Source organism: Borostomias antarcticus (genome assembly GCF_949987555.1).
Source record: "Borostomias antarcticus genome assembly, chromosome: 6".
NCBI lineage: Eukaryota > Metazoa > Chordata > Actinopteri > Stomiiformes > Stomiidae > Borostomias > Borostomias antarcticus.
Genome location: NC_140239.1, coordinates 29,035,989 through 29,053,657, shown reverse-complemented (window position 1 = coordinate 29,053,657; position 17,669 = coordinate 29,035,989). Strand labels below are relative to the sequence as shown.

At 49.4% G+C, this 17,669-nt stretch overlaps 1 protein-coding gene across 1 annotated transcript in view; it reads right to left on the bottom strand.

Moving 5' to 3' along the window:
- Positions 1-17,669, bottom strand: part of cdc42bpb (CDC42 binding protein kinase beta (DMPK-like)) — an 81,004-nt gene that overhangs the window by 26,534 nt on the left and 36,801 nt on the right. The window contains exons 6-17 of the mRNA XM_084439865.1: positions 17,086-17,179; positions 14,013-14,213; positions 12,172-12,420; positions 10,612-10,840; positions 10,140-10,250; positions 9,314-9,447; positions 6,739-6,981; positions 6,203-6,313; positions 3,360-3,607; positions 2,607-2,712; positions 1,747-1,871; positions 1,102-1,207 (exon numbers count right to left, since the gene is read on the bottom strand). Of these exons, the coding sequence (XP_084295991.1) occupies positions 1,102-1,207; positions 1,747-1,871; positions 2,607-2,712; positions 3,360-3,607; positions 6,203-6,313; positions 6,739-6,981; positions 9,314-9,447; positions 10,140-10,250; positions 10,612-10,840; positions 12,172-12,420; positions 14,013-14,213; positions 17,086-17,179 (1,957 nt within the window). The remainder of the gene's footprint in view (positions 1-1,101; positions 1,208-1,746; positions 1,872-2,606; positions 2,713-3,359; positions 3,608-6,202; positions 6,314-6,738; positions 6,982-9,313; positions 9,448-10,139; positions 10,251-10,611; positions 10,841-12,171; positions 12,421-14,012; positions 14,214-17,085; positions 17,180-17,669) is intronic.

Below are 17,669 nucleotides of genomic sequence, written 5' to 3'. Positions count from 1 at the left end.
TAAACATGCAGACAAACAGCTGTGTTTGCTCAACCGAATGTAGGTGCGGATAAATATTCCATCTGTCATCATCGGTGGTTAACGTCTAACCTAATGTGAAGCTCTGTAAAGTATATGACCATCTCCAGCCAGTGGAGTCCATTCTCCGCTTATTTGCGGCCTTAACCTCGTTACGGCCGGAGGATATTAAATCAAACGTGACCCTGAGTGCGGTACCCTCTGCTAGCCTGGCGCTAGCGCTAGCTCGGTCGTCCTCTCGGCTCCGTCTTTTCCCAGTAGACGGGCTAACTAGGCTCCAGCTGCTCCGGTCGGACTTAGCCCGAGCTTAACGACATCAGCCCTGGGGTGGACAGGCTGTCGGGGACGCGTGCGTACGAATTAACCCTCCAAAACAGAGGTCAACTCCATATTTACTCAGCTACGTCAAGAAAAACACAAGAATATACTGTAACTTTGTTAAAGAGGAACAAGCAAGCTCCAATTCCTGAGGAGAATTCAGGTCCTATCTTGAACTAGGCCTAATGGAGCCGGAAAAAAACCTCATCCCAACAGTGACATCTTGAGTCATCCTCCCCGCTCAGCTATTTATAGAAAGCACAGCAGTGCTTCAGGCCTGGGGTAGAGCGAGTAGACAGTGTGTATACTAGGAATGTAGGTCCTACAGCTGTCGTAGTACCCTCTGGTAAGACCCTTGACCTGGATCACTCCAATTAACATCCAATAGACCTTTCCTATTCAGACGGCAAGGTCCGCCCCCCCTTAGTTACTGTTGCTATGCCCCACAAGCTTTGGAGCACGTTAATAAAATGTCCACTGAACAGCGCATACCTGATGATTCTCTCAAGGATTCCTGACAATATTGCTAAGTTATTTGCCAAATGCCGATGCTACTCTGATCAGAGTGACCGTCTTGACAGATAGAATCCGTTGTTATTAAAGTAGGGTGGAGGAAAACGGGCAGCGTGTTTGTGTGTGTCTGTCTCCATGTTTCTGTTAAGGTACTTGTCTATGTACGGTATATACTGCTGTTGGGAGTGTGTGTGTGTGTGTGTGTGTGTGTGTGTGTGTGTGTGTGTGTGTGTGTGTGTGTGCGTGTCTTACCAGGGGTCTGGAGCCCAGGCTGGTGCTGCGGAGAGACTCCAGCTCCTCGGTCATCTTGGAGGCCAGGGCTTGCAGGTAGCCACGGGCATCCTTCTCATCGCTCACCCTACGGACGACACACACACACACACACACACATGAGCAGGGCCCACGTGTCCAGGACATATATTTCTCCGCTTTCTAAATCCTGGTGCTCATTGTAATCTTCTGTGGTCAACAGTGATAAATGCAGAGAAGTGTCACTAGTGGACTAAGCTCCTCTACCAACTGATCAGCCAATGGTGTGTTAGATTCCACCCACTAACATTTCATTGACTATATGTCAATATGTTATATCGGAGGAAGAAATACAGAAAGACATAATTAAGTACATCCTTAATGAACATAAATACAATTGATAAATAATAAATTGAAGAATAAAAGGTAATATTTCCATAATTCCTTCAAAATAGTTGTATTTAATTCTCATATTTAGCTTTTTTTTATTTTTATAAATGTATGCATTTATTTATTCATACATTTCCTTGCTCATTTATTTATTCATTCATTCAATTATGTATAAATGGGTGCATTTATTCATTCATTTTTCATCACGGCAGGTTCAGTGCTTGTTGTGCCCCCGACGCCACGTCTCTCCCCGCTCACCACTGGATGATCTCAGCGATCTGGGCCTCCCAGTGGGCAACGCTCTCCTTCTTGGACGCCAGGTCCTGGAGCTCGTCCTCCAGCTGCCGGTTCTGAGCCGTCAGCTTGTCCACGAACGTGCACAGCTGAGGGGCGGAGGAGGAGACGAGGGTTGGTGAGGAGGAAAGGAGGGGAAGATGAGGGGTAGATGAGGGGCAGATGTGAGCGTCACGTCTGCGTCTCCCGTTCAGGTTGTCGGTGTGTAGTGTGGTCTTTTACGTCTTTTGCGTTCAGGTTGTCAGTGTGTAGTGTGGTCTTTTACGTCTTTTGCGTTCAGGTTGGCGGTGTGTAGTGTGGTCTTTTACGTTCAGGTTGTCAGTGTGTAGTGTGGTCTTTTGCGTTCAGGTTGTCAGTGTGTAGTGTGGTCTTTTGCGGTCAGGTTGTCAGTGTGTAGTGTGGTCTTTTGCGTTCAGGTTGTCGGTGTGTAGTGTGGTCTTTTGCGGTCAGGTTGTCAGTGTGTAGTGTGGTCTTTTGCGTTCAGGTTGTCGGTGTGTAGTGTGGTCTTTTGCGGTCAGGTTGTCAGTGTGTAGTGTGGTATTTTGTGTTCAGGTTGTCAGTGTGTAGTGTGGTCTTTTGCGTTCAGGTTGTCAGTGTGTAGTGTGGTCTTTTGTGTTCAGGTTGTCAGTGTGTAGTGTGGTCTTTTGTGTTCAGGTTGTCAGTGTGTAGTGTGGTCTTTTGCGTTCAGGTTGTCAGTGTGTAGTGGGGTCTTTTGTGTTCATGTCAGTGTGTAGTGTGGTCTTTTGCGTTCAGGTTGTCGGTGTGTAGCGTGGTCTTTTGCGTTCAGGTTGTCAGTGTGTAGCGTGGTCTTTTGCGGTCCTTACCCGGTCGGTCTCGGCGGTTAGTTTGCGGTTGTCCTCGGTCAGCATGCTGCGCTCGCGCTCGGACTTCTCCTTCAGAGCGCCCACCGCGTCGTCCATCTCAGCTTGCCTGAAGACGACGGAAAAAATAGTATGATGCAAGTTGTCAGAGGGGGCGACCTTTACAGTTCGTTCATAAATTAATTTCCAGGACGACTGTTGATAAACCAGGGTAGCGAAACCTCACGTTCTAGTCTTGCCTATATGCTTTATCTTATTCTAGCGTCGTGTCTATGTGAAGCTAAATATAGCCTAGCCTAGCTTAGCATAAGCTAGCGTACCATAGTGATTTCTTATAGGACATAACCGAGACTAGCTTAGCTTAGCATAGACTAGCCTGACCTAGTCTCAACGCCAGACCCATGAGAGTACTTTCGCTACGCTAACTACGTTCTCTCTATGGGTCTGGGACACTTCATGCAAAAATCTGGTGCTCAAATCCTGGCAATTCATTGGTTTCGCCGGAATCCTTGTGACACCAATCAGTAACGACTTCCGCGATCAGTCGTTCCCACCCCTAGATATGCCCCGCCCATCTAACCTGGGATAGCGTCTCTCATTCGCCGCTACGACCTGTCATTCTTTCAATTTTGACTCGTCAATACACCCCGAGAACACCAGCTTGGGCGGTGAAGTGGCACAGACCATTACGTAATATGCGAAGCGCAGCGACTCAACGTCGTATCTACGTCTGGAGAGAGACCAAGCCTGACCCACCTCTCCCTCTTGGCTTTCTCCAGCTTGTCCTTGAGCACGAGCAGCTCCTTCTGGAGCGAGAGCTGCTGGCCCTCGGAGTCGTGCAGCTCCTTCCTCAGGCTCTTGAGCTCGCTGTTGTGGGAGGCCTCCCGGCGCACCAGCTCCTCCTCGTAGAACAGCACCTTCTTGTCCAGCTCCGACTTCACCTTGGACAGCTCCTGCTGCGACTCGGGGCCGCCGCCGCCTCCGCGCCCGCTGCCCTGCTTCACCTGGGGGGAGGGAAGAAGGGAGGAGACGGTCCCTCAGATCCGATGACCAGATGCATCTAGAAGGTCCCGCGGTCAAAGTCAAGGTCAAGGTCAGATTTTGACGACAGAGATAAAAATGATGGCTGCTTTAGAGAGCATGAACATTAACATGAGGGAGCACATCTCTCCAGTCCTCGCCTCTCTCCACTGGCTCCCAGAGAGGTGCAGAGTGGAGTTTAAGTTGTCTACAAAGCCCTCAACGGTCTCTCCCCAGCCTACATCAACCATCTCCTGGACCGTTCATCCAGCTCTAGGTCCCTCAGATCAGATAGCCAGACGCATCTAAAGGTCCCGCGATCAAAGATGGTGTTGAGGGGTGACCGTGCGTTTGTAGTGATGGGGCCGAAACTGTGGAATAAACTCCCTCTTAACATCAAGTCTGCCTCGACTCTAGAGGCTTTTAAGGACCAAACTTAAAACCCACTTGTTTGCGGCAAGTAATTCTTGAGCTGGTTTGTTGATGTTGTTGTGTATGAGTGGTTTACATGTCTCATATCCCTTCTAGCTGTGTCTGTTTGATTGATTGTCTGACTGTTGTTATTGCGGTTTCCCTTCTTTTGTTTTCCCCGGGCTGATGTAGAAATTGGACGATGGGGCGCATTACAAATAAAAATAACATGAGAGAGAGAGAGCGGGGAGAGTGTTGACGAAAGAGGGAGTTCAAAAGAATCTGTGCGACTCTCCGATTTGTATGAATGTCATTTTCCTTACAAAAAAAAAAGTCCCTAGCCTCATAACGGAATACACTCAAAAGTGCGATCCAACTTTCGGGTTGATAGATGGGTCGACCCGTCTATTTTCGTGACTGAGGACGAAGGCGGCGGGGGGAGGAGTGGGAGAACGGAAACCCAAACGGAGTTAGTGACATCAGAGGGGGAGCGAAGGGGGGAGAGAGGAAGGAAGGAAGGAAGGAAACCAGACGAGACGCACGGCGGTTCAAATAAGGACAGAACGGACGACGCGGGACCGAAATAGAAAAGAATCCCGATAGGTGGGCAGACAAAAGCAGCGTCGTTTACGGGACAAAGACGACCACGAAGAGAAAAAAAAAAGAAACATCTCTCCGGTTCTTTTCCACTTTAACTCTTCCCTCCATCTTTACGGACGGGGCTCTTCCTAGAACCCCGGGACCTCCCACCAGGCTGCGCTGAGCGCCTGCCGTGGTTTAGATGAGCAACGGTTACACTAGAGTGTAGAATGTGAGGACGCTGAAGCCTACTCTAATGCACGCAAGTCCCCCCCCCCCCCCCACACACTAAGGGCCAGCTGTTAGCCCATAGGCTATTGCCAACAGCAACAACAGACCACAACAACAACCACCAGGCTAAATATAGGCTTGGCCAGGGGGGGAAGCCCCTGTCAGAGGGATGGAGATGAGGGGGGGAGGAGAGGAGGAGATGAGGGGGAGAGGAGGAGATGAGGGGGAGAGGAGAGGAGGAGATGAGGGGGAGAGGAGGGGATGAGGGGGAGAGGAGAGGAGGAGATGAGGGGGAGAGGAGAGGAGGAGATGAGGGGGAGAGGAGAGGAGAGGAGGAGATGAGGGGGAGAGGAGAGGAGGAGATGAGGGGGAGAGGAGAGGATGAGGGGGAGAGGAGAGGAGGAGATGAGGGGGAGAGGAGAGGAGGAGATGAGGGGGAGAGGAGAGGAGGAGATGAGGGGGAGAGGAGGAGATGAGGGGGAGAGGAGAGGAGGAGATGAGGGGGAGAGGAGGAGATGAGGGGGAGAGGAGATGAGGGGGAGAGGAGAGGAGGAGATGAGGGGGAGAGGAGAGGGTGAGATGAGGGGGAGAGGAGAGGAGGAGATGAGGGGGAGAGGAGAGGAGGAGATGAGGGGGAGAGGAGAGGATGAGATGAGGGGGAGAGGAGGAGATGAGGGGGAGAGGAGAGGAGGAGATGAGGGGGAGAGGAGAGGATGAGATGAGGGGGAGAGGAGGAGATGAGGGGGAGAGGAGAGGAGGAGATGAGGGGGAGAGGAGGAGATGAGGGGGAGAGGAGAGGAGGAGATGAGGGGGAGAGGAGGAGATGAGGGGGAGAGGAGAGGAGGAGATGAGGGGGAGAGGAGGAGATGAGGGGGAGAGGAGAGGAGGAGATGAGGGGGAGAGGAGGAGATGAGGGGGAGAGGAGAGGAGGAGATGAGGGGGAGAGGAGAGGAGGAGATGAGGGGGAGAGGAGAGGAGGAGATGAGGGGGAGAGGAGAGGAGGAGATGAGGGGGAGAGGAGAGGAGGAGATGAGGGGGAGAGGAGAGGAGGAGATGAGGGGGAGAGGAGAGGAGGAGATGAGGGGGGGAGGAGAGGAGGAGATGAGGGGGAGAGGAGAGGAGGAGATGAGGGGGAGAGGAGAGGATGAGATGAGGGGGAGAGGAGAGGAGGAGATGAGGGGGAGAGGAGAGGAGGAGATGAGGGGGAGGGGAGAGGAGGAGAAAAGGTTAAAAGGGGGCGGGGGAACATGAGGAGGAAGGAGAATCCAGGAGGTTGGTAGACTGGGAGGACAGGAGACGAAAAAGAGGGATGTGTGTGTGTGCGTGTGTGTGTGTGTGTGTGGCGCGCGTCCTCTAACCTTGAGGGTCTCGACCTCCGTCTCCAGCTGTTTGGAGTAGACCTCGCTGTGCTCCCGAAGCTTTCTCTCCTTGGACGCCTCCGCCTTGGCGTCCTCCAGCTGGGCCTCCAACTAGCACACACGCACACGCACACACACACACACACACGCACACACACACACATGCACACGCACACAAATATGTTAATGTCCCGACACGACGTAGTAATAGTAAGAAACCGAGACAGAGACCCAGTTGTTACAGAGACCCCCCAGGTAACACATTCTGCACGAGACAGAGGGACTCGGAGGCATTCAGATGAACAGATAAGATGTAGTGTAGAAAGGCAACAAAGCTAGCTTTGTGAGAAATCGCAAAAAATCGCTAAGCGTTAGCCACAAGCTAGCTTTAAACTTTTGGTTAGCCACGGGCTAACTGTAAATGCTAACAAGGCGCTAGGTCTGTTAGCATTTATTCCCTATGGCTAGCTCCGAGTTCACTGGGTGCAAGTTCATTTAGCCGGTTAGCGTCCCCGTCCCCCGTCCCCATCGTTTACCTCCTTGCGGGCCTTCTCGGTCTTGCGGATGTCCTGGCGCATGGCGTCCACCTTCTGCATGGCGGCGTCCATCTCCTCCTCCTTGTCGCGGAGCTGGCGGGAGAGGCGCTGCTTGGTGGAGCGCAGCTCGGCCATGCGCTCGCTCAGCTCCGAGAACTCCTGCAGGGCCAGCTTCCGCTGGGAGTGCGCCTCCTTCAGCTCCTTGGTCTGGGACTTGAGGCGGTCCAGGGACTCTGCCAGTTGCTGTGTAGGGAGGGGGGGGGGGGAGGAGAAGGGAGGGAGGGGGAGGGGGGGGGGGGGGGGGCAGGAAAGGAGGTGCAGGAGGGAGTGGAAGAGGGGGAGGGAAAAAAGGGTGAACAGAGAGGAAGGGATGGATGACGAGAAGGGCAAGGGAGGGAGAAAGTGAGCAGGAGGAAAGGGTGTTGAAGGAGTTTGGTGGGAGCAGGGAAGGGGCGGGGCGTTGTCAGGAGGGTGGGGTAGTAGGGGGGGGGGGGGGGGGGCGTAGAGAGGGATGACCGGCAGAAATCAGCGATGAGTGGCAAAAGAAAAAGGAGGGGAGGAAGCAGAAGATGACGAAAGAGACGGAATCGCAAACGGAGAGAATGCCAGCCGCCGACATGAAGTGAGGAGAGGCAGAGAGAGAGAGAAAGGAGGACAAGAAGAGTGACAGAAAGAGGGAGGGGCAGGGAAGAGGGGGGGGGCGTAGAATCAGGATATAGAAACCAGTATGAGCCACCAAATTTCAACTCACAGAATATTACCACAACAAAACACACTCCTATAGCACACAAATACATCTATTTAAGCCACACCATTGAACCAGCCACGGAACAACACATTTCATAAGTATTTCTTTATTTAAAAAATAAATTAAAATTATTATTATTATTTGGGTAAATTTTTCCTAGTCCACTCTGAATTTGGCCTCAATATTTCATCTGCACATTTGAGCTTTATAGCTAGAAATACCGGAGTTTGACTGCACTTGCATCCCAGTCTAGTCAGAAGTCTGGGGTCTGGGTCGAACAGCTTGGCTAATGGAATTAGCCAATAGAGCCAAATATGTGGTGCGTCTGTCGGGAATCCGGAATGCCGCTAAACCATGACGTGACGGAATGAATCTAAATAAAATGCCTCTTGTGTTGTAAGCTGGGGTGAGGCAGCGGGCCACGGATATTAGGTTAGGAGGAGTGGGTGTGTGTGTGCATGTGTGTCATCTTTCACGGTGTTACAATATTAGGTTAGGAAGAGTTTGTATGGTGTGTGTGCGTGTGCGTTGTGTGTGTGTGTGTGTGTATGTTGTGTGTTCAGACATCGGGTGTGAAGTCAATAAGCCGCCAGCGTCACGACCGTCAGAAACAACGACACATGGTGACAGAATGTCCCCTGTTTAAGTCTGCAGTCAGATGATCTCAGAAGGCAGGGGTGACAGGAAGAGAGATGAGCCTAAAATACATGTGCCCTGCTGAGAATTTGCCCTCTTTTGAACAATTATTATATTTAAAGGTATATGTTATATGTGGATTAAAATAAAATAAAAAATAAAAAATAATACATCCATAGGGCTTTGCGAAGCTGCAGAGTAAAAGTATTGCTTTTCCATAAAAAATGATATTTTGTCTGAAATTATTACATTATGAAATTTTGACGGCCCGACAATGACATTCTGTTGATATCATACCAGCCAATAGTATTACAGCGTTGGTACTGCGCGCTGGGTTGCCAGGTACTATTCTAGCTTCACCACTGTGAGATTAGCAGTAGACAGCTAACGTTATACTTCCATGAATTAGCAGCATTATAGATGTTGGTTAGCATCAAGTGTGTGTGCGACTATAAAACGGCAGCTTTTCCGTCCACTTCCGCTCACTCTTCAGCTAAACGTTTGGTAAAATGGTCGAGTTTTGTCATCCCGCTTCTCCGCCTGAGCCCCGGCGAACCGTGCGATACGAATCTCAAAAGCTTAGTGACCGAAGAAGGAGCAAAAGTCGGATAAATATCGGGCCAGCCTTTGCTCGTTGGACGGAGTTTATGGAGTTTCATGGGATAAAGTCGCATGGTGACATGGCAACTTTTCTACTAGACCGGTAAGCTAGCTAACTAGCTATCGTTATCTTTCTTGGAATCTGCATAGCCAGACCTAACGTTATCTCCACACTACAGCATCTAACGTAACGTATTACATGGCACTCTGAAATACTTGATTGTGATTACTGATTAGTGTAACGTTATGTTCTTCTCGGAGTGAAGATCACAGAGAATCACATCATTCTCTGGCATTTTGGCAACCAATACCTTATGTTGTTGCAGTTCTTATCTTTAGACACTAGATGGGGGAAATAATCCACATACTACATATTATACCTTTAATTATATTTTATTTTTAATATTATATATAATTATAAAAAAAAAAAAATTATAGCATATTTTATTTTTTATTATATATATTTTCTTTATATTTTATAGTTTATTATATATTTTTTCTTATATTTTATAATTGTATTATTATATTTGATATAAAGTACAGTATAATTGATCTATAGTAGCATGGAGGTTGGTGATGTGAAGAGCCTACCTTATGGATGTCCTCCTTCTCCTGCCTCAGGGCTTTGACCTGCTTGTCCAGGGCCTTCAGCTTGGAGGAGGAGCTCTCGTAGTCCTGCCGCAGGGTGACCGCCTCCTCCAGCTGGTGCTCCAGACGGTCCGAGTCTGGGAGGGGAGGGAACGGGAGGTCAGTGGGCTGCTGATTGGTCATTGATTGATGGCGCAGACTCAACGGTCGAAATGGATGGTAGCAGCCAAGGGATGTTAACAGTTAATCGATCGACTATCGATTAATTGCCGTTATCAACGGGAGTTGCGTTAAATGTAATCATGATTTAAGGTCTGACTGCACATGAGGGCGCCACGCCATGTAGTGAAGGCTAATTGGGATGCTGGGAAATTTCAACGACACAGCGGAAGACGACACAAAAACTACGCGAGCAAAACGCAGTCCAGCGTGGGACGTTCTTATCAAGTAATCGACTATTGTTTGTTACGGTTAACAGTTATTGATTAATGAAATGTGTGAAATCTGCAACCCTATAGCAACCTGACACTCTTCCGAGTGGGATAGAATGCAGGCCGGTGTGTAGCTGAACTGTGTTGGGTTGCCAGGTGTGTAGCTGAACTGTGTTGGGTTGCCAGGTGTGTAGCTGAACTGTGTTGGGTTGCCAGGTGTGTAGCTGAACTGTGTTGGGTTGCCAGGTGTGTAGCTGAACTGTGTTGGGTTGCCAGGTGTGTAGCTGAACTGTGTTGGGTTGCCACGTGTGTAGCTGAACTGTGTTGGGTTGCCAGGTGTGTAGCTAAGCTGTTGGGTTGCCAGTTTTGTGACGGCATGGAGACCTCCTCCCACTGACCCGCCAGCTTCTTTTTCAGCCGGTCAATCTCCTCGTTCAGCTTCTTCATCTCCTTGTCCCGGCCCAGCGTGCTGGCCCCGCGGCCTGGGGCATGGAGGGCCTGGGTGGACTCTGGACACACACACACACACAGGTCAAAGGTCAGAATGAAGTTTGATTTCATGGAGAGCGTGAACGCAACGGGGCTCTGTCTGCTATTGTCTGGTAGATACAGGTTGGCTGGTAAAGGTATTGAAATGAAAGAGTGATGATGTCATCAAAAGGTGTACGCTGTCATAACATGTTCCAGCATTCTCAATAGCATGGCTAGGAGTGTAGGGGACTCTGAAATATGTGAAATGCATTTTTGAGCCCGTGTGCTTGTGCAAATCTGTGTTTGTGAACGCTTGTTTTGAGTAGCTAGCGGTGTTCAGTCCAAGCGAGTGAGTGAGTGAGTTCAGGCCAGTAGCCCTTCGCGCGTGCGTCTCCTAACCCTGCAGTTTGCGGCTCAGCTCCTGCTTCTCCTGCTCCAGCCGGCGGATCCTCCTCTCGAAGGCCTCCACCTCCTCGCCCCCTCCGCCGCCCTCCTCGTCCCCGTCCGGCAGCGCCGCCCTGCCCACGCGGCCGCGGTCCGAGAAGCAGCTGTCGGTGGTGTAGGTGAAGCCCACGAAGGGCAGGTGCTGACCCGTGAAGCCCGTGTGGGAGACCGGGGGTGCGATGTCCTGTCGGGGAGAGAGAGAGAGGTGCGCTTCGGTCAGACTTTGAAAAGGAAAAAAGGGGCTCGCACATCTACTATGCAGACCAGCTGCAGGACAAACCGGAGAGCGAATGAGGAAAAGAGTAGAGTAGCACACTGGAGCACATAGACAATTGGAATGTTCTCATTAGTTTATTAAATATTGACGTTTCCATCTTATTTATCAGAATTCATTAATTAGAAGATTGATAAAACGTCGATATTTAATAAACTATTGGGGACATTCCAATGTTCTGTATGATCCAGTGTGCGGACTCTACTCTTTGGTCAGACTTTACTTCAAAGACCCAAAAGTAGAAGGAGCGAGAGTAGACGCTGGCTGGCATTCACACTAGCACATCAAGTGAATCGACGCGTCGATGACATTGATCGATTCAAACATAATCTGGGTTCCCGGGACTTCTGGGAGCTCAGATTTGTCTGCGAACAAGCCGTGATATTCGCGGACAGGAAATAGACTCAGATTTTGGACGATTGGCAGTGCAGATAGTGGGCTGTGTGTGGAGGCAGGTAGCCTAACTGAATACTCTATATATTTATTTATATAAGTGTATAAACATTTTCTGTCATGATCTACTCAGCATTTTGTCCATATTATAACAATTCCATTTTTTGGGAGGGGGTTGTAAATGCAACCGTTATTTTGGGTCGGATGAGTTTATCATTTAGGCCCGACTATACGTTTCTGATGAAATATGAAATATATTTCCCATGATTCTATTTACATGTAGCACCCGCTACACATGGACACTCCCGGAAACTCCCACACCCCTTTTCACACCCCTTTTCATGATTGGCTGTTCAAATGCAGCTGGATTTGAAAAGTAACGCGCTGGCTCCGCCCCCCTCTGCCCCTGTTTTGTGCCGCTTGACTCCAGACTAATCCAAACGAAGCCAGAGCACTCCTACGCATCGACTACTGCTCAGTCAGCCTGATCCTCTGCTCTTACACAGTATTTTTACTGTACAACCGCAAGTCAAGTCTACCGAGAAGTTGGCTCTCTCAGTAGATACGCAATCCTGCTACCGAACCCTGGAAAGTCCCTGCCGATGGGGGGACTACAGAACTGATGATGCACAACCGTAGTTCACTTCTATTTAAATCGTTTTTTTAAAGGACGTCTTTATTTAAATGAAAAAAGACCATAATATGACCAATATCGATTAGTCACCAAAAACCGACTTTGACCGTCATCAACGATTAATCGATTAATCGGACCCACCCCTACTCAGAATTAAGCCAAATCAAAACGTGCTCTTGTAGAGCCAGTCTCTCCTTCCTGATTGGCTACCCACCGGGTTCTTCAGCACGTCGTCGTCCACGTCGAAGTTGGAGGTGTCGGACGGCGAGCTGACGTCGGGGATGTAGGGCGCCTCGGTGGAGCGGATGTGCTCCCAGTCGATGCCGGCGAAGAAGGGGTGGTCCTTGAAGTCGCCGATGCCGTTCTGGCCGAGGCGGCATTCCCGCGAGCAGATGAGCCGCTGGATCAGGTCCTTGGCGTCCTCGGACACGTCCGTGATGTGGGAGGGGAACTGGAAACGTTCCTGGAGAGGGGGAGGGCGGCAGGGGGGGGGGGGGGGGGGGGGGAGTAACAAGGCGGGGACGCCGCGTGACGTTGACTGAGTATCCGATGACCATATGGGGACATTAGGACGATAATAGAAACATTGGAATTGAGGTCGAGAGAAAGAGATGGAGAGAGAGTCAGAGAACAAGAAAGGAGATGAGAAGAAGATGATGAATGAGAGAGGCTGAAGGGAAGTATGGCCATGTTAAAGTCCGCCACATAACCAGCTCCATTTCAGAAGTGGTGGAGCATTCATTCAAAATAAAAAAAGCTATAAAGTAGGCGATTGTTTCAGGAACCGGGCCCTCAAGAACAGCACAGAACCTGGATCGCTTCATGAAACGCTACACTGAATCAGAGTCCTCCACACAGAGACATTCACCAGAAAGTTTTGCCTAACTGCACACTTGTGAATATCCCAAAAAGCCTAAAAGTCACTAATCAGTAAGCAGGGTTTTTCCTGCATAGAGGATTTTTTGGCCACCAAAGAGATTTTAACCAGAGCCAAAGGAAAATCACCAGTGCCAAAACGCTAAAAATTGAGAATAAAAATAGCAATTCAAATCCTCTCCAAATGTGTTTGATAGCTGGTTTCAAGTGCAGCCCATCCCTCTTTCTTGCATTGTCCATGGTTTCAACCACTAGTAATTGAGATAATTATACTAATAATAGACAGGTTATCAGTATCTTAAACATTTTGGCTTCCTATCCATTTTGTGTCAAGTCGGGAAGATTTCCTGCGACTGTGAAAAGTGAGCTCAGTCAGACATAGAAGAATATAAAAGATAGTGTGTGCATCCCCCCCCAAAGACCCATTCTGAGCCAGGAAAAACCCTGAGTAAGTCGTATTCAATCCACTCATGATTCAAACAGTCGACAGAAGCATAATATTGAAGATTGAATGCATTTTGACGAGGGGAAAAACGTAGTAACAAATAGTTGAAATACCCGAACCCAGACTTAGTATGAAACTAGCTGCTCTCTCACTCAGAGCTGTTGAGGCTTGCTATTTGCATGGCATTTTCATACCTCTGTGTGCTGTGGATGCTACAGCCACTGACGCACGCCAGGGCGGGTGCCGCCCTTTGAAGCAGCCATGCAAATTCCAGCTAAATCCCTTGAATCCATGCGTGCTAGGCACTAGCGGTAGGGCTAAGCTAATGTTTTCAAGGTAATGCTTGTCCCCGAAACCACATGCCCGATTTCCCTAGTCAAACATGTGGCTCTGCTCCATTCCTGTGTAAATGCCTTCTTACATCCTTGAGTACAAGTGCGAGGAACTACAGATGAGGAAAGTATGCTACACAGGGCACTGGGTTTGGCCGAAGGTAACCCCCCCCCCCCCCAGTCAAAACACGACCCCCCAAGTGCTTTCCCCAGGCTTTGGTGTTCGCTGAAGAATGTGGGATCTAAGGACCGTCTGCCATATTCATTGCTGTTTTGAGTCCCTCAAACATCAAAAGGGATGAAGGCCAGGTGTTGTTTTGGGAAAAGGCACAAATGGGCGTGAAAGAGGTTTTGTAGCGCCGCCACGTCGTCGGGGTGGACGCCGTCGGCGCGAGAGCTCACCTCGTGGTTCATGATCTTGCCGTAGGTCTCCACCAGGGACTCGGCGTAGAAGGGGGTCTCCCCGTAGAGCATCTCGTACATGCAGACCCCCAGGGACCACCAGTCGCACTCGGGGCCGTACTTCCCCATGCCGTCCTCCATGGCCTGCAGGATCTCGGGGGAGATGTAGTCCGGAGTGCCTACAGCTACGGAGGACTGGACCTGGCGCAGGGAGAAGGGAGGAGCAGGCCATTAGTGGTGGAGTCAAACTTGATTGATTGATTGATTGATTGATTGATTGATTTCCGTGTCACACACCTTTTTTGGTGCCCAGCCCATATAGGCTTATGAAACTTTAAAATCAAAGTAATGTTATTGTCACTAACCTCTGGGCTTACATTACATAATGTGACGTTACAAAATAAAGTGACACTAAGCCCAGCTCCCCAAATCAAAGAGTTTAAGACCCTATTGAATTTGTTCAGCGTGATTCCATATTGAATCATATATCTTCATAGATCCCCAGGACCCTAAAACACTTCAAGTGCTCACACTTGGGCAATTAAGGTCATTGCCAAAAACGCTTATGGTCCGATGTTTGGACCTCATCAAAACTGGCAAATCATCTTAACCCGAGGTCAAACTCTCCTCTTCCAGGAACATTTTATTTTCCACTAAAAAGCTGAGTACGTAAAACGTTGATCACGAAATCTCGGAGAGCTTAAGCGATAAAAAAAAAAATGTCAACGATAATGAAAGAAAATTAAAAAAAATGTAGCATGAGGGCAGAAAAGGAGCAGGCCATAAACCTCCCGCTCTGTAGCGCTCTGCTAACAGATTTAGCTGCAGTCCAACTGCCCCATTAATTCCTATGTCATAAAAGCCATTAGAATCTATGAGAGATCTTGTTTCCATTTTATGCCAGCGAGCTGACCTTAATGCTGGGGCAGCACTACTTTACGGTACAGTAGTGCTTAGGTTGTGGGTGGCAATCACCACTAAGAGGGTCACATATCAACATGAACAAGATATGAGTTATAGAGGAGTGCTGTGCCCCATATGATGATGGAAGTTTACAGATATAATACATGTGCTATGAATATTGAATACTTTACTGGAATCATCCCGAGCATAGTTAACTAGCTGAAATAACGTTTTCATTGTTGCAAAGGTCAAATTTTGACGACAGAGATAAAGTGATAATGGCTGCTTTAGAGAGCATGAACATTAACATGAGGGAGAACATCTCTCCAGTCCACGCCTCTCTCCACTGGCTCCCAGAGTTTAAGATCCTCACGTTTGTCTACAAAGCCCTCAGCGGTCTCTCCCCAGCCTACATCAACAATCTCCTGCACCGTTCCTCCAGCTCCAGGTCCCTCAGATCAGATGACCAGACGCATCTTAAGGTCCCGCGGTCAAAGACGGTGACGAGGGGTGACCGTGCATTTGCAGCGATGGGGCTGAAACTGTTCTGAAACTCTGACATCAACCTCTTAACATCAAGTCTGCCTCCACTCTAGAGGCTTTTAAGGACCAAACTTAAAACCCACTTGTTGGCGGCAAGTAATTCTTGAGCTGGTTTGTTGTTGTTGTTGTGTGTATGAGTGGTTTACATGTCTTATATCCCTTCTAGCTGTGTCTGTTTGATTGATTGTCTGACTGTTGTTATTGCGGTTTCCCTTCTTTTGTTTTCCCCGGGCTGATGTAGAAATTGGAGGATGGGGCGCATTACAAATAAAAATAACAACATCCAATCTCCTCTTCGGATGTTTATCTGTTCACGAGATTCCGTGTAGATGGACTTCTGAATGCTCCAACCGCTCTGCACGCTACGGCGATGTGTCGTTGTTTTGTAAACAAACCCAAAGAGGAGAATCCAGATGTTGTTGTTGTCGGCGTTCGACCCTGCAGCGCAGGCTTCTCCTCATTCTTAGGAAGCGTCTAATGCTGTGTTCACACCGGGGCGCGGCGAGAAAATTCACGCCGCCCAGTTCGCCCAATCTCGCCGCGGGATCAATGGGTCGCCGCGCGAATCCGCCGCAGAAAGTTCCAAAAAATTGAACTTTTGCGAATGTCGCCGCGCGGCGAATCCTGGAACGACGCGCCGCCGAGTTCTGCGATTCGCGCCGCCCGCCGCCCAGTTCGTACGAATTGTATTGACTTTGTATGTAAACTCGCCGCACCGCAGGAAAAATTTGTGCCCGGTGTGAACACAGCATAAGAGCTGTTCCCGTCCGAGCCGCCCGCTACGCTAAGTGGATGACGTGTACACAGAAAACAGCGACCGCTAACACTACGGACATCCGGATTACTCAGGAATCTGAGGCTTCGTCTACGGATGCTCTCCCCGATGAATGGGCGAGCTGTCCCTGCAGAAGCAACTGTAAGCTACTGTACGGTAAACCATCACAGGACTGCACTGTATTGGGATTCTCTCATACTGTATCGCAAATGACAATAGCCTAGTGTTGAGGCGCTGTCCACCGGTTGGTGGAGTGAGTGTTGACGTTGGTGGCGCCACGCTCTACGCGAGAGTGTACTTTTAAAAGGTTTGCACTAATGTAGCACTTAGGCTAATAGCTAACGGATAACTTACAATACCACCATGTTTGTATGGCTCTCTGCCGCATCAATTTACAAGTCATAGTGGAAAAAAAGTCCACAGTATCTGACTACAGATGGGAATAAAAAGCTTTTGGCACCGACTCTGTCCTGGAGTGGAGCAGGAGAGGCGCTCTCCCAGAGAACGCTGGCTGAACTACTGACCTACGGTCGGGTGCCATCTTGTTTTTCCTTCTTTCTTTCTGTCCGCTCACTGTGTGGTTAAGCTGTGGGGTGAGTGGTGTCTCATTCTGCTACTGTGATGTGGTTTGAAGAAGTGGCAGGTGCACACAAACGCACGCGGTCGAGCACACACACACACACACACACACAGGACAAAAAGTGCGCACACACTCTGCCCTCTGAGTGACTTGTGCTGTTTCTAACCTCTCTCACCATTCGCCACAACACACTTGTCACACCACTGTTGGAAGTGTGTGTGTGTGTAGGTGTGTGTGTGTGCGTTTGTGTGTGTGTGGGGCAGCTTACTCACCGTGCCATCCTGCATCATCTTCAGACAGGAGCCGAAGTCAGCCAGGCGGATGTGGCCTTTCATGTCCAGCAGCACGTTGTCTGGCTTGATATCTCTGAGAGAGAGAGAGAGAGAGAGAGAGAGAGAGAGAGAGGGAGAGAGAGAGAGAGAGAGGGAGAGAGAGAGAGAGAGAGAGAGAGAGAGGGAGAGAGAGAGAGACAGAGAGAGAGAGAGAGAGAGAGAGATGGAGAGAGACTTAGGATGAGATGAATTGTAGAAAGCTGAAATTTCATGACAGGGTTAATAATTCCTCCATCTTGCCTGTGTGTGTGTGTTGTTGTTGTTGTTGTTGACACTGAGGGATGGATTGAAATAGATCCAGAGTACGGTGGTACACAAACATCACACTGTAGTTGCAGAACACTACCTCAAAGAATGTCCACTATCTCACACACACACACACACACACACACACACACACACACACACACACACACACACACACACACACACACACACACACACACACACACACACACACACACACACACACACACACACACACACACACACACACACACTACCCTCCCCTCTCTCTGGCAGCC